Source organism: Notolepis coatsorum (assembly GCF_963971535.1).
Source record: "Notolepis coatsorum genome assembly, chromosome: 8".
Lineage (NCBI taxonomy): Eukaryota > Metazoa > Chordata > Actinopteri > Aulopiformes > Paralepididae > Notolepis > Notolepis coatsorum.
Window position 1 is genome coordinate 103,933,257 of NC_140172.1, and position 13,512 is coordinate 103,946,768.

At 41.8% G+C, this 13,512-nt stretch overlaps 1 protein-coding gene across 1 annotated transcript in view; it reads left to right on the top strand.

The window, feature by feature from the left end:
- LOC311233526 (uncharacterized protein) overlaps positions 1 to 13,512 on the top strand; it is a gene marked incomplete at both ends in the record, with an annotated part of 31,267 nt that overhangs the window by 10,604 nt on the left and 7,151 nt on the right. The window contains 1 exon segment of the mRNA XM_084320492.1: positions 12,886 to 13,046. Within this exon segment, the coding sequence (XP_084176618.1) occupies positions 12,886 to 13,046 (161 nt within the window).

Sequence of the window (13,512 nt, forward strand, 5' to 3'; positions counted from 1 at the left end):
ATGTTTACAGTAGAAGTGCAGTATAGTATCTGTTTACAGTATAAGTACAGTATATTATCTTTTTACAGTAGAAGTACAGTATAGTATTTTTTACAGTATAAGTACAGTATAGCATATGTTTACAGTATACGTACAGTATAGTATATTTTTACAGTAGAAGTACAGTATAGTATCTGTTTACAGTAGAAGTACAGTATAGTATCTGTTTACAGTAGAAGTGCAGTATAGTATATTTTACAGTAGAAGTACAGTATAGTATTTGTTTACAGTATAAGTACAGTATATTATATGTCTACAGTACACGTACAGTATATTATCTGTTTACAGTATAAGTACAGTATAGTATATTTGTTACAGTATAAGTACAGTATATTATCTTTTTACAGTAGACGTACAGTATAATATATTTTTACAGTAGAAGTACAGTATATTATCTGTTTACAGTAGAAGTACAGTATAGTATATGTTTACAGTAGAAGTACAGTATATTATATGTTTACAGTAGAAGTACAGTATAGTATCTGTTTACAGTAGAAGTGCAGTATAGTATATTTTACAGTAGAAGTGCAGTATAGTATATTTTACAGTAGAAGTTCAGTATATTATTTGTTTACAGTAGAAGTACAGTATATTATCTTTTTACAGTATAAGTACAGTATAGTATATTTTTACAGTAGACACACAGTATAGTATTGGTTTACAGTATAAGTACAGTATAGTATCTGTTTACAGTAGAAGTACAGTATAGTATCGGTTTACAGTAGAAGTACAGTATCTGTTTACAGTAGAAGTGCATTATAGTATATTTTTACATTAGAAGTACATTATAGTATCTGTTTACAGTAGAAGTACAGTATAGTATATTTTTACAGTAGAAGTACAGTATAGTATCTGTTTACAGTACAATTATATTATAGTATATGTTTACAGTAGAAGTGCAGTATAGTATCTGTTTACAGTATAAGTACAGTATAGTATCTTTTTACAGTAGAAGTACAGTATAGTATTTTTTACAGTATAAGTACAGTATAGCATAGTTTTACAGTATACGTACAGTATAGTATCTGTTTACAGTAGAAGTACAGTATAGTATCTGTTTACAGTAGAAGTGCAGTATAGTATATTTTACAGTAGAAGTACAGTATAGTATTTGTTTACAGTATAAGTACAGTATATTATATGTCTACAGTACACGTACAGTATATTATCTGTTTACAGTATAAGTACAGTATAGTATATTTGTTACAGTATAAGTACAGTATATTATCTTTTTACAGTAGACGTACAGTATAATATATTTTTACAGTAGAAGTACAGTATATTATCTGTTTACAGTAGAAGTACAGTATAGTATATGTTTACAGTAGAAGTACAGTATAGTATATGTTTACAGTAAAAGTCCAGTATAGTATCTGTTTACAGTAGAAGTGCAGTATAGTATATTTTACAGTAGAAGTTCAGTATATTATTTGTTTACAGTAGAAGTACAGTATATTATCTTTTTACAGTATAAGTACAGTATAGTATATTTTTACAGTAGACACACAGTATAGTATTGGTTTACAGTAGAAGTACAGTATAGTATATGTTTACAGTAGAAGTACAGTATATTATATGTTTACAGTAGAAGTACAGTATAGTATCTGTTTACAGTAGAAGTGCAGTATAGTATATTTTACAGTAGAAGTGCAGTATAGTATATTTTACAGTAGAAGTTCAGTATATTATTTGTTTACAGTAGAAGTACAGTATATTATCTTTTTACAGTATAAGTACAGTATAGTATATTTTTACAGTAGACACACAGTATAGTATTGGTTTACAGTATAAGTACAGTATAGTATCTGTTTACAGTAGAAGTACAGTATAGTATCGGTTTACAGTAGAAGTACAGTATCTGTTTACAGTAGAAGTGCATTATAGTATATTTTTACATTAGAAGTACATTATAGTATCTGTTTACAGTAGAAGTACAGTATAGTATATTTTTACAGTAGAAGTACAGTATAGTATCTGTTTACAGTACAATTATATTATAGTATATGTTTACAGTAGAAGTGCAGTATAGTATCTGTTTACAGTATAAGTACAGTATAGTATCTTTTTACAGTATAAGTACAGTATAGTATTTTTTACAGTATAAGTACAGTATAGCATAGTTTTACAGTATACGTACAGTATAGTATCTGTTTACAGTAGAAGTACAGTATAGTATCTGTTTACAGTAGAAGTGCAGTATAGTATATTTTACAGTAGAAGTACAGTATAGTATTTGTTTACAGTATAAGTACAGTATATTATATGTCTACAGTACACGTACAGTATATTATCTGTTTACAGTATAAGTACAGTATAGTATATTTGTTACAGTATAAGTACAGTATATTATCTTTTTACAGTAGACGTACAGTATAATATATTTTTACAGTAGAAGTACAGTATATTATCTGTTTACAGTAGAAGTACAGTATAGTATATGTTTACAGTAGAAGTACAGTATAGTATATGTTTACAGTAAAAGTCCAGTATAGTATCTGTTTACAGTAGAAGTGCAGTATAGTATATTTTACAGTAGAAGTTCAGTATATTATTTGTTTACAGTAGAAGTACAGTATATTATCTTTTTACAGTATAAGTACAGTATAGTATATTTTTACAGTAGACACACAGTATAGTATTGGTTTACAGTATAAGTACAGTATAGTATCTGTTTACAGTAGAAGTACAGTATAGTATCGGTTTACAGTAGAAGTACAGTATCTGTTTACAGTAGAAGTACATTATAGTATATTTTTACATTAGAAGTACATTATAGTATCTGTTTACAGTAGAAGTACAGTATAGTATCTTTTTACAGTAGACATACAGTATAGTATCTGTTTACAGTATAAGTACAGTATATTATCTGTTTACAGTAAAAGTACAGTATGGTATCTGTTTAATAACCAAGCTAACCTGAACCAAGCTAACCTGAACCAAGCTAAACTTACCTGAAATAGTCACTGCAGTCACACAGGAGGGCCTTGTGGGCATTCAACTCAGTGCTGTTGACTTTAATAACCACATCACAGAGCCTTCCCTCCAGACGCAGCTCATTAAGGATTGTACAGGACATTGTTTCCTTTTACATGTGGGGATTTTAAATAGTATCTGCAGAATATATTCAAGCGTACAGACAAGTAGCCGGAAACAACAAGTGAGATCTTCACTTGTCTTGTGAGATCTGAGAACTTCTGAGAGAATTGTTGAATATATACTGTACACAAATGTTCTAGAATGTTCTATTATGACATCATACTGTGACATCACAAATGTTCTAGAATGTTATATTATGAAATCATACTGTGACATCACAAATGTTCTAGAATGTTTGATTATGACATCATACTGTGACATCACAAATGTTCTAGTGTTTGGTTATGACATCATACTGTGACATCACAAATGTTCTAGAATGTTTGATTATGACATCATACTGTGATATCACAAATGTTCTAGAATGTTTGATTATGACATCATACTGTGACATCACAAATGTTCTAGAATGTTTGATTACGACATCATACTGTGACATCACAAATGTTCTAGAATGGTATATTATGACATCATACTGTGACATCACAAATGTTCTAGAATGGTCTATTATGACATCATACTGTGACATCACAAATGTTCTAGAATGTTTGATTATGACATCATACTGTGGCATCCAGTTATTATTAACAGCGTTAGTTTTTTCAGTAACGAGTAATCTCGTATTTAATGTTGCCCAGTTGTGGCCTCTTGAGGGGCAATACATATCAAAAGTTCCAAAACATCTATTGTGTTTGTATTTGTATGATCCACTATATAAACATAGTAATTATAATATCTACATACATGGCATTTGATTGGAGGCTAGTCTCACTTTGTCCCACAGCAACATTAAAATAGTTTAGATTTGTGTATGTTGTTTATGTAAAACATTTACTTGAAAGTAATGCAATAGTACAGTATAGTATCTTTTTACAGTAGACATACAGTATAGTATCTGTTTGCAGTAGAAGTACAATATAGTATCTGTTTACAGTAAAAGTACAGTATGGTATCTGTTTACTAACCAAGCTAACCTGAATCAAGCTAACCTGAACCAAGCTAAACTTACCTGAAATAGTCACTGCAGTCACACAGGAGGGCCTTGTGGGCATTCAACTCAGTGCTGTTGACTTTAATAACCACATCACAGAGCCTTCCCTCCAGACGCAGCTCATTAAAGATTGTACAGGACATTGTTTCTTTTACCATGTGGGGATTTTAAATTGTATCTACAGAATATATTCAAACCTTACAGACAAGTAGCCGGAAACAACTTGTCTTGTGAGATCTGATATCTTCTGAGAGAATTGTTGAATATATACTGTACACAAATGTTCTAGAATGTTCTATTATGACATCATACTGTGACATCACAAATGTTCTAGAATGTTCTATCATACTGTGACATCACAAATGTTCTAGAATGTTTGATTATGACATCATACTGTGACATCACAAATGTTCTAGGATGTTTGATTATGACATCATACTGTGATATCACAAATGTTCTAGAATGGTCTATTATGACATCATACTGTGACATCACAAATGTTCTAGAATGTTTGATTAGACATCATACTGTGACATCCAGTTATTATTAAGGGCGTTACTAACTGCGTTAGTTTTTTCGGTAATGAGTAATCTGCAGGACAGGAGACAAACTATAGACGTCTGCAGGACAGGAGACAAACTAGAGACGTATGCAGGACAGGAGACAAACTAGAGACGTCTGCAGGACAGGAGACAAACTAGAGATGTCTGCAGGACAGGAGACAAACTAGAGACGTCTGCAGGACAGGAGACAAACTAGAGACGTCTGCAGGACAGGAGGTAAACTAGAGACGTCTGCAGGACAGGAGACAAACTAGAGATGTCTGCAGGACAGGAGAAAAACTAGAGACGTCTGCAGGACAGGAGACAAACTAGAGACGTCTGCAGGACAGGATACAAACTAGAGACGTCTGCAGGACAGGAGACAAACTAGAGACGTCTGCAGGACAGGAGGTGAACTAGAGACGTCTGCAGGACAGGAGGTAAACTAGATACATCTGCAGGACAGGAGACAAACTAGAAACATCTGCAGACATCTCTAGTTTGTCTCCTGTCCTGCAGACATCTCTAGTTTACCTCCTGTCCTGCAGACATCTCTAGTTTACCTCCTGTCCTGCAGACGTCTCTAGTTTACCTCCTGTCCTGCAGACGTCTCTAGTTTGTCTCCTGTCCTGCAGACGTATCTAGAAAATGGAATATTGTTGCCAGATAGCAATTCTCTACTGCAATGTAAGCAGTCTGTTTAATAAATAATTGCCAAGTCTTCCAAACCAGCCTCTGCTGTAACTGGCACGATCGTGAAGTTGTCCCTGAAAAAGTAAACTCAAGAGCAAGAGCGGCCGCCAGGTAATCGGAAGGTTCCCGGTTCGATTCCAACTCCTCCCGGCAGCGTGTCAAATTGTCCTTGAGCAAGACACTTAAAGGAACACGCCAACTTTTTGGGAACCTCTTCCAGTGAATGACGCTAAGCTAGGCTAACTGTGTGGGTCTTCCTACTCCTACTGCATGCACAGAAGAAGAGGGGAGTATGTGACCCTCTTTGCGCGCCCCTGTGCCTCAAATAGATCCGCTATCAGCTCTATCTTTAATCTTTCAAAATGTTCAGTTGCTATCGCTATCAGCTCTATCTTTAATTTTTCAAAATGTTGAGTTGCTATTGCATGCACTCATCTGTGTTTCACTACACACATGAGTGCATGCTTACCAACTGTCAGTATGCAACACTACTATCACCGACATCTAAGAAGGGCGATCCCCCCTTGAATGGCCCTTCTAAGGTTTCTCTCCTCCACACTGCCTGTGGTGCATTTTTTCCTATTGTTAGGTTTTAGTGAGTTTTTCCTTACCTTCGCGTAGGGTGTCTGGGAGTGTTTGCATTCATTAATTTTTTTGCATTTATTTTCAATTTGTTGGACCTTATGGTGTTCTTGTTTTTTCGTGACTTATTGTTATGTTTCTTCTTGACTTGTTTAAAGAAGACGTGTCCAGCCCATGGGGACATTAACGTGTGTTGTCGGGCCTTACAAATACATTTGATTTGATTTGATTTGGGTATGTTTCTGCTTGTCTAACTCCGGGGGAGATGGCAAATAAGCTAATTTCTTTTAAGTTCCTTTAACCCCTAGCTTCTCCGACGAGCAGGTCAACACCATGTGCGGTTGCCTCCACTGTCGGTGTGTGAGTGAACAGGCGAATGTGAGGCACGAGATGTGAAGCGTGTTTGGATAAAAATAACCATATAAAATGCAGTCCAATTGAACAATAAGTGGCGGGAGTGAGTTTTACTGGAAATAGTTTAGCAGACATGGCGAAGTGGGGTGCGCCTGGGTAGCGCAGTGGACTAAGCACTCGCCTACCACCGCAGAGACTCTTGGATCTAATCCAGCTGTGTCCTGGTCGTTGTAAACTGCGACTCCTACTGGTCGGTCGGGGAGCCTGTTCAGCAGGGAGGGAGGGGATCTGGGGGAAATAGCGTGAACCTCCCACGCGTTAGGTTCCCCCAATGAAACTCTTCACGTCAGGTGAAAAGAAGCGTTTTGCGACTCCACATCTGAGGAGGCATGTGGTAGTTCTACACCCTCCCCAGGCCGACAGTGGGGCAATGCAAGCAACGGCCAGGAAGGGAATTGGCATAACGACTAAATTGGGATGGGTGAAAAAATACAGAAAAAAGACCAAAAATAAATAGAAAAAAAAAGACATGGCGAGGTGTCTTGCATGTACTGTCAGGTTCATATCATGCACAGTGGACCTCCTCATTTCACCCACTGAACGGCTCTCTATTGTCAGGCGGAGGGGGGGGGGGGGGGGGGGGGGGGGGTACATGCTGTGGCATTTATATTGCAGACCGCTTTCGTCTTTCAATTCTGGCAGCCACGGTGTTTGGGGTAATGGCGTGCGCTGAAGGAGATCAGTCAGGTAGGGGGGGGCCAGGCTGTGGAGGGCTTTGAAGGTGAGTAGTAGTGTTTTAAAGTTCATGCTGTGTTTGATCGGGAGTCAGTGGAGAGAGTGGAGGACAGGAGTGATGTGTTCACGGGACCGGGTGTTAGTGAGGAGGCGGGCGGCTGAATTTTGGACCATTTGCAGTTTATGGAGGGAGCGGGAGGTGATACCAGTGAGGAGGGAGTTGCAATAGTCCAGGCGGGAGGAGATGAAGGCGTGAATGAGGGATTCAGCAGCAGGGGGGGAGAGGCAGTGACGGATTTTTGCAATGTTGCGGAGGTGAAAGTAAGATATTTTTGTTGGACCTTATGGTATTATTGTTTTGTTCGTGACTTATTGTTATGTTTCTTCTTGACTTGTTTAAAGAAGACGTGTCCGGCCCATGGGGACATTAACGTGTGTTGTCGGGCCTTACAAATACATTTGATTTGATTTGGGTATGTTTCTGCTTGTCTAACTCCGGGGAAGATGGCAAATAAGCTAATTTCTTTTAAGTTCCTTTAACCCCTAGCTTCTCCGACGAGCAGGTCAACACCATGTGCGGTTGCCTCCACTGTCGGTGTGTGAGTGAACGGGCGAATGTGAGGCACGAGATGTGAAGCGTGTTTGGATAAAAATAACCATATAAAATGCAGTCCAACTGAACAATAAGTGGCGGGAATGAGTTTTACTGGAAATAGTTTAGCAGACATGGCGAAGTGGGGTGCGCCTGGGTAGCGCAGTGGACTAAGCACTCGCCTACCACCGCAGAGACTCTGGGATCTAATCCAGCTGTGTCCTGGTCGTTGTAAACTGCGACTCCTACTGGTCGGTCGGGGAGCCTGTTCAGCAGGGAGGGAGGGGATCTGGGGGAAATAGCGTGAACCTCCCACGCGTTAGGTTCCCCCAATGAAACTCTTCACGTCAGGTGAAAAGAAGTGTTTTGTGACTCCACATCTGAGGAGGCATGTGGTAGTTCTACACCCTCCCCAGGCCGACAGTGGGGCAATGCAAGCAACGGCCAGGAAGGGAATTGGCATAACGACTAAATTGGGATGGGTGAAAAAATACAGAAAAAAGCCCAAAAATAAATAGAAAAAAAAAAACATGGCGAGGTGTCTTGCATGTACTGTCAGGCTCATATCATGCACAGTGGACCTCCTCATTTCACCCACTGAACGTCTCTCTATTGTCAGGCGGAGGGGGGGGGGGAGGGGTACATGCTGTGGCATTTATATTGCCGACCGCTTTCGTCTTTCAATTCTGGCAGCCACGGTGTTTGGGGTAATGGCGTGCGCTGAATGTCAATGTCATGTCACTGGATTACATTTGGCCAACGGGAATAGGTTCGGTATTGAAACGCCGCTACCCAGAGAATGTCTGCGCCCTGAAAGAAGACACAGGTAGATAAACATGACGGCCTCCGTGGCGCCACGCTGGCAGGGCCTTATCGCTGATCCATGGATGTGTTTATGAAAGGCACCGCTCTGTTATCAGGTTCCACCTTTGATCAAAGAAAAGTGCTCAAAGTGGAATGAAACGACACATCGGGAAGAAGGGTGTGAAGGTGCTTTCAGAGTGATGTTCTCAGTGAATGATTTGAGGCAATGATGTCATTAGCACCTAGTCAGGTACTTTTCTGATTCATCTACCAGTGTACAGTGTATTTGAATGGTGTACAGTGTATTTGAATGTGGTGTACAGTGTATTTGAATGTGGAGTACAGTGTATTTGAATGGTGTACAGTGGATTTGAATGTGGAGTACAGTGTATTTGAATGGTGTACAGTGTATTTGAATGGTGTACAGTGTATTTGAATGGTGTACAGTGTAATTTGAATGTGGTGTACAGTGTATTTGAATGTGGTGTACAGTGTAATTTGAATGTGGTGTACAGTGTATTTGAATGTGGTGTACAGTGTATTTGAATGGTGTACAGTGTATTTGAATGTGGAGTACAGTGGATTTGAATGTGGTGTACAGTGTAATTTGAATTTGGTGTATAGTGTATTTGAATGGTGTACAGTGTATTACAAAACCGCCCAGTTCATGTACAGAGTCATAATAATAATAATAAAAATGAATTTGATTTATATAGCGCTTCTCAATAACCCGAAGTCGCTGACAATAGTCGGGAGCAAAAGTAAAAACAAAGAAACAAAAGCAAAGAAACAAAAACAAAGAAACAACAAAGAAACAAAAACAAAAGGAACATGAGACCATGGGGGGGAACAGGGAAGACAGCATGATAGCACAAAAAGACTGGAGACAGACATCAATCAGGTTGGAGGGGGGGGTTGAAGGCAAGGGAGAATAGGTGGGTTTTGAGGCGAGCTTTGAAGGTGGAGAGTGTAGGGGAGTCTCTGATGGACTGAGGGAGGGAGTTCCAGAGTCGGGGTGCAGTACGAGAGAAGGCCCGATCTCCAAAGTTTTTGAGTTTGGATGTCGGGACAGTGAGGGAGGCAGTGGAGGAGGACCGGAGGGAGCGGGTGGGGTGGTAGGGAAGAAGGAGATCAGTCAGGTAGGGGGGGGCCAGGCTGTGGAGGGCTTTGAAGGTGAGGAGTAGTGTTTTAAAGTTTATGCTGTGTTTGATCGGGAGCCAGTGGAGAGAGTGGAGGACAGGAGTGATGTGTTCACGGGACCGGGTGTTAGTGAGGAGGCGGGCGGCTGAATTTTGGACCATTTGCAGTTTATGGAGGGAGCGGGAGGTGATACCAGTGAGGAGGGAGTTGCAATTGTCCAGGCGGGAGGAGATGAAGGCGTAAATGAGGGATTCAGCAGCAGGGGGGGAGAGGCAGTGACGGATTTTTGCAATGTTGCGGAGGTGAAAGTAAGATATTTTTACTATGGAGCGGACGTGGGGGTCGAATGAGAGGGTGGGGTCAAGGAGGACACCAAGGTTTCGGACTAGGGGGGAGGGGGTGATGGTGGAGTTGTTGATGGTGAGTGTGATGGGTCCAGATCTGGTGAGGGTGGTTTTGGTGCCAATAATGAGAAGTTCCGTCTTGTCACTGTTCAATTTGAGGAAGTTGTGAGTCATCCAAGTTTGGAGTTCGGTAATGCAGAATTCGATGTGACTGAGGGGTGGGCTGTGGGGGGATTGTGTACTGATGTAGATTTGGGTGTCATCAGCGTAGCAGTGTAAGTTGAGGTGGTATTTACGGATGATGTGACCAAGGGGGAGAATGTAGCAGATGAAGAGCAGGGGGCCAATGACTGAGCCTTGGGGAACCCCCTGTGTGACTGGGGAGGGGGAAGAGGTGTGGCCGGAGAGGGAGATGAATTGGTGTCTGTCTGTGAGGTAGGAGGAGAACCAGCCAAGTGCTGTGCCCTCAACACCCAGTTGGTGCAGCCTTTGGAGGAGGATGGAGTGAGACACTGTGTCAAAGGCTGCACTGAGATCGAGTAGGATCAGGATGTTGAGGGCACCGGAATCAGCAGAGATGAGGAGGTCGTTGATGACTTTAACCAGTGCAGTTTCGGTGCTGTGAGCGGGACGGAAGCCAGACTGAAGGGGTTCATAGAGGGTGTTGGACTGGAGATGGGAGTGGAGTTGGGAGGCAGCAATGCGTTCCAGTGTTTTGGAAACAAAAGGAAGATTGGATATGGGGCGGTAGTTGGAGAGGTTGGATGGGTCGAGAGTGGGTTTTTTGAGGACAGGGGTGACAGCGGCGAGTTTATAGGGGGAGGGGACGTGGCCTAGGGATAGTGACTGGTTGAAAAGGGCGGTGAGGTGGGGGATGAGAGCAGGGAGGCAGGCTTTGGTGAGAGTAGTGGGGAGGGGGTCAAGGGAGCAGGTAGTGGTCTTGGAGGTGGTCATGAGGTCCATGATGAAGGAGGAGTCGACTGGGGCGAAGGCAGTAAAAGGGGTGGGAGGGATGGAGTCAGGTGGGGGGGAAATGATAGTGGGGGGGGCGAGGGTGGGGGAATTGGCGATGCGGGCGGTCAGTGAGCTGTTGATTAGAGATATTTTATTATTGAAGGAGAGGAGAAACGAGTTGCAGAGGTCAGGGGAGGAGAGTGAGTTATTGTCCGGGGGTTGTAGGAGTTTCTTGACAGTGGAGAAGAGGGTCCGGGGGTTGCGGTTGCTGCTGTTGATGATGGTGGAGTAGTGGGCAGATTTGGCAGCTTGGAGTGCATCACGGTAGGAGGAGACGTGCTGTTTGTGGAGGTCGGCGTGGATGGTGAAGCGGATTTTTTTATAGAGGCGTTCTAGTTGACGGCCGGTCTTCTTCATAGAGCGGAGTTCCGGAGTGTACCAGGGGGAGGAGGTGGTGAATGAGACAGTGATGGTTTTCAGGGGTGCCAGTGAGTCGAGGGAGTCAGAGAGAGTAGAGTTGAGGAGGAGGGCATAGTCGTCGGGGTTAGAGGGGGCAGAGTCAGGGGGAAAGGCCTACATCACAGCCTTCCTGACAAGATACAGAACATGTTCTGCGAGAGAGCGGGACTCCAACGATATAACCTTAGAGGGAAACTCAAACTGGAACAGCAATCTTCAAGAACAACCAGGAAGGCTATGTGTATTTCTCTGTGTGGAGTTACCTTGTGGAATGTTCTGGAGGAGGAGACCGAATCCAGTCAATCTATAAGTATATTAAAGAGGAAGTTCAAAAAGATGGTGTTCGCAAAGTATACCAGGGAGGAAGTCCAACTTATTGTATGAGAATGATTTGAAGGGAAGGGTGACATGAGAGTATAGTCTAGTGTGTGTGTGCGTGTGTGTGTGTGTGTGTGTGTCTGTGTCTGTGTCTGTGTGTGTGTGTGTGTGTGTGTGTGTGTGTGTGTGTGTGTGTGTGTGTGTGTGTGTGTGTGTGTGTGTGTGTGTGTGTGTGTGTGTGTGTGTGTGTGTGTGTGTGTGTGTGTGTGTGTGTGTGTGTGTGTGTGTGTGTGTGTGTGTGTGTTGTGTGTGCGTGTAGTTGAAGTATTTGCTTTGGCTCAGGGGTAGAGCGGGTCGTCCAATGATCGAAGGGTTGGTGGTTCGAATCCCGCTCAAGCCCATGTCCATCCCATCGCCGTTGTGTCCTTGGGCAAGACACTTAACCTACTTGCCTCGTATGAATGTGTATGCATGCATGTGAATGCATGTTGGTGGTGGTCGGAGGGGCCGTAGGCGATGATTATTCGCCACGCTTCCGTGAGTCTGCCTCAGGGAAGCTCTGGCTGCAATTGTAGCTTACCACCACCGGTATGACTGTGTATGAACGAATAATGGACTCTGTGAAGCGCTCTGGGTGTCATGAAGAGCGCTATATAAATCCAAGCCATTATTATTATTATTATTATTATTATTATTATTATTATTATTATTATTATATGTTGTGTATTGGAAATCGTGTCGTATTGTACTTGCTGAAGTATATATAATCTTGCAATTAGTTATTGATGGGGATGGAAACGGATAAGCTTTGCTTCTTCCATCTCCTTTTCAAACAGTGTACATTTTCTGGCATTTTTTCTTGGGGGGGGGTTCCTCTTTTCCATTTAATTTATTTTTCAAATGTTGTTTTGCTAGACAATGGTAAATGTAGCCACACTAACACTGTGGTTTTAATAAAACTATTGAATCTTGAATCTTGAATCTTGAAACAGTGTATTTCATGTGGAGTACAGTGTATTTCGGCACCCCACACCAGATCAAATCATGCCCAATAACCAGCATCACCGTTTCCAGCCAGAACCTCCCCTCTCACCAGTAGTCACCAACCTGGGTGTAAAAATGGACCCCCACCTGACCTTTGACTCCCAAATTAAGCACCTGTGCAAAACCTTATTCTTCCATAGCCAGACTCCGTCCCACACTCAGATGCCAAAAACTCGTTCACGCCTTTGTCTCCTCAAGGCTTGACTACTGCAACGCACTGCTTATCGGGGTCCCTAGCAAGAGCATCCAGAAGCTCCAGTACATTCAGAACTGTGCTGCTAGGATCCTGATGAGAGGCGGAAATATAATCACATCACACCCAGACTCTATTCCCTACACTGGCTTCCCGTCTTTTTCAGGTACAAGGTCTCCCTCCTCACCCATCAGCGCTCTGGAAACTCAAACCCACTCAAATCCAAACACAAGACGAACATGGGCGACCAGTTGGGATTTAGTATCACAAGAACCGTGAATGAAATCTGTAAATAATAAAGTTAATTATGGACATTGCTCCGCCATTTTGGATCGTTTTTCAACTCGGATTGTTGCTAAACGTTCACAGAAGGTAGACACAATAACTGCGCTCCAATATATGCCAATTAAATTCTGTTTTGTGATCTATAATCCCAAGAAATAAGAGAAATTAAAAAAACAAAAATGGCGTCGCAGCGTTTTATAGCGTTTTTTTGGTGCAATACCGACAATTGGCACCGTTGGATCTCACGCTAGATTGCTGCGCGGAGATATTGTCAGTTCTCTCCCCTTCACTTTCCCGCATCTGGCGAAGCCGTTAGGGGCATTACAGTAGAGTGAAGTGCCCTGCTC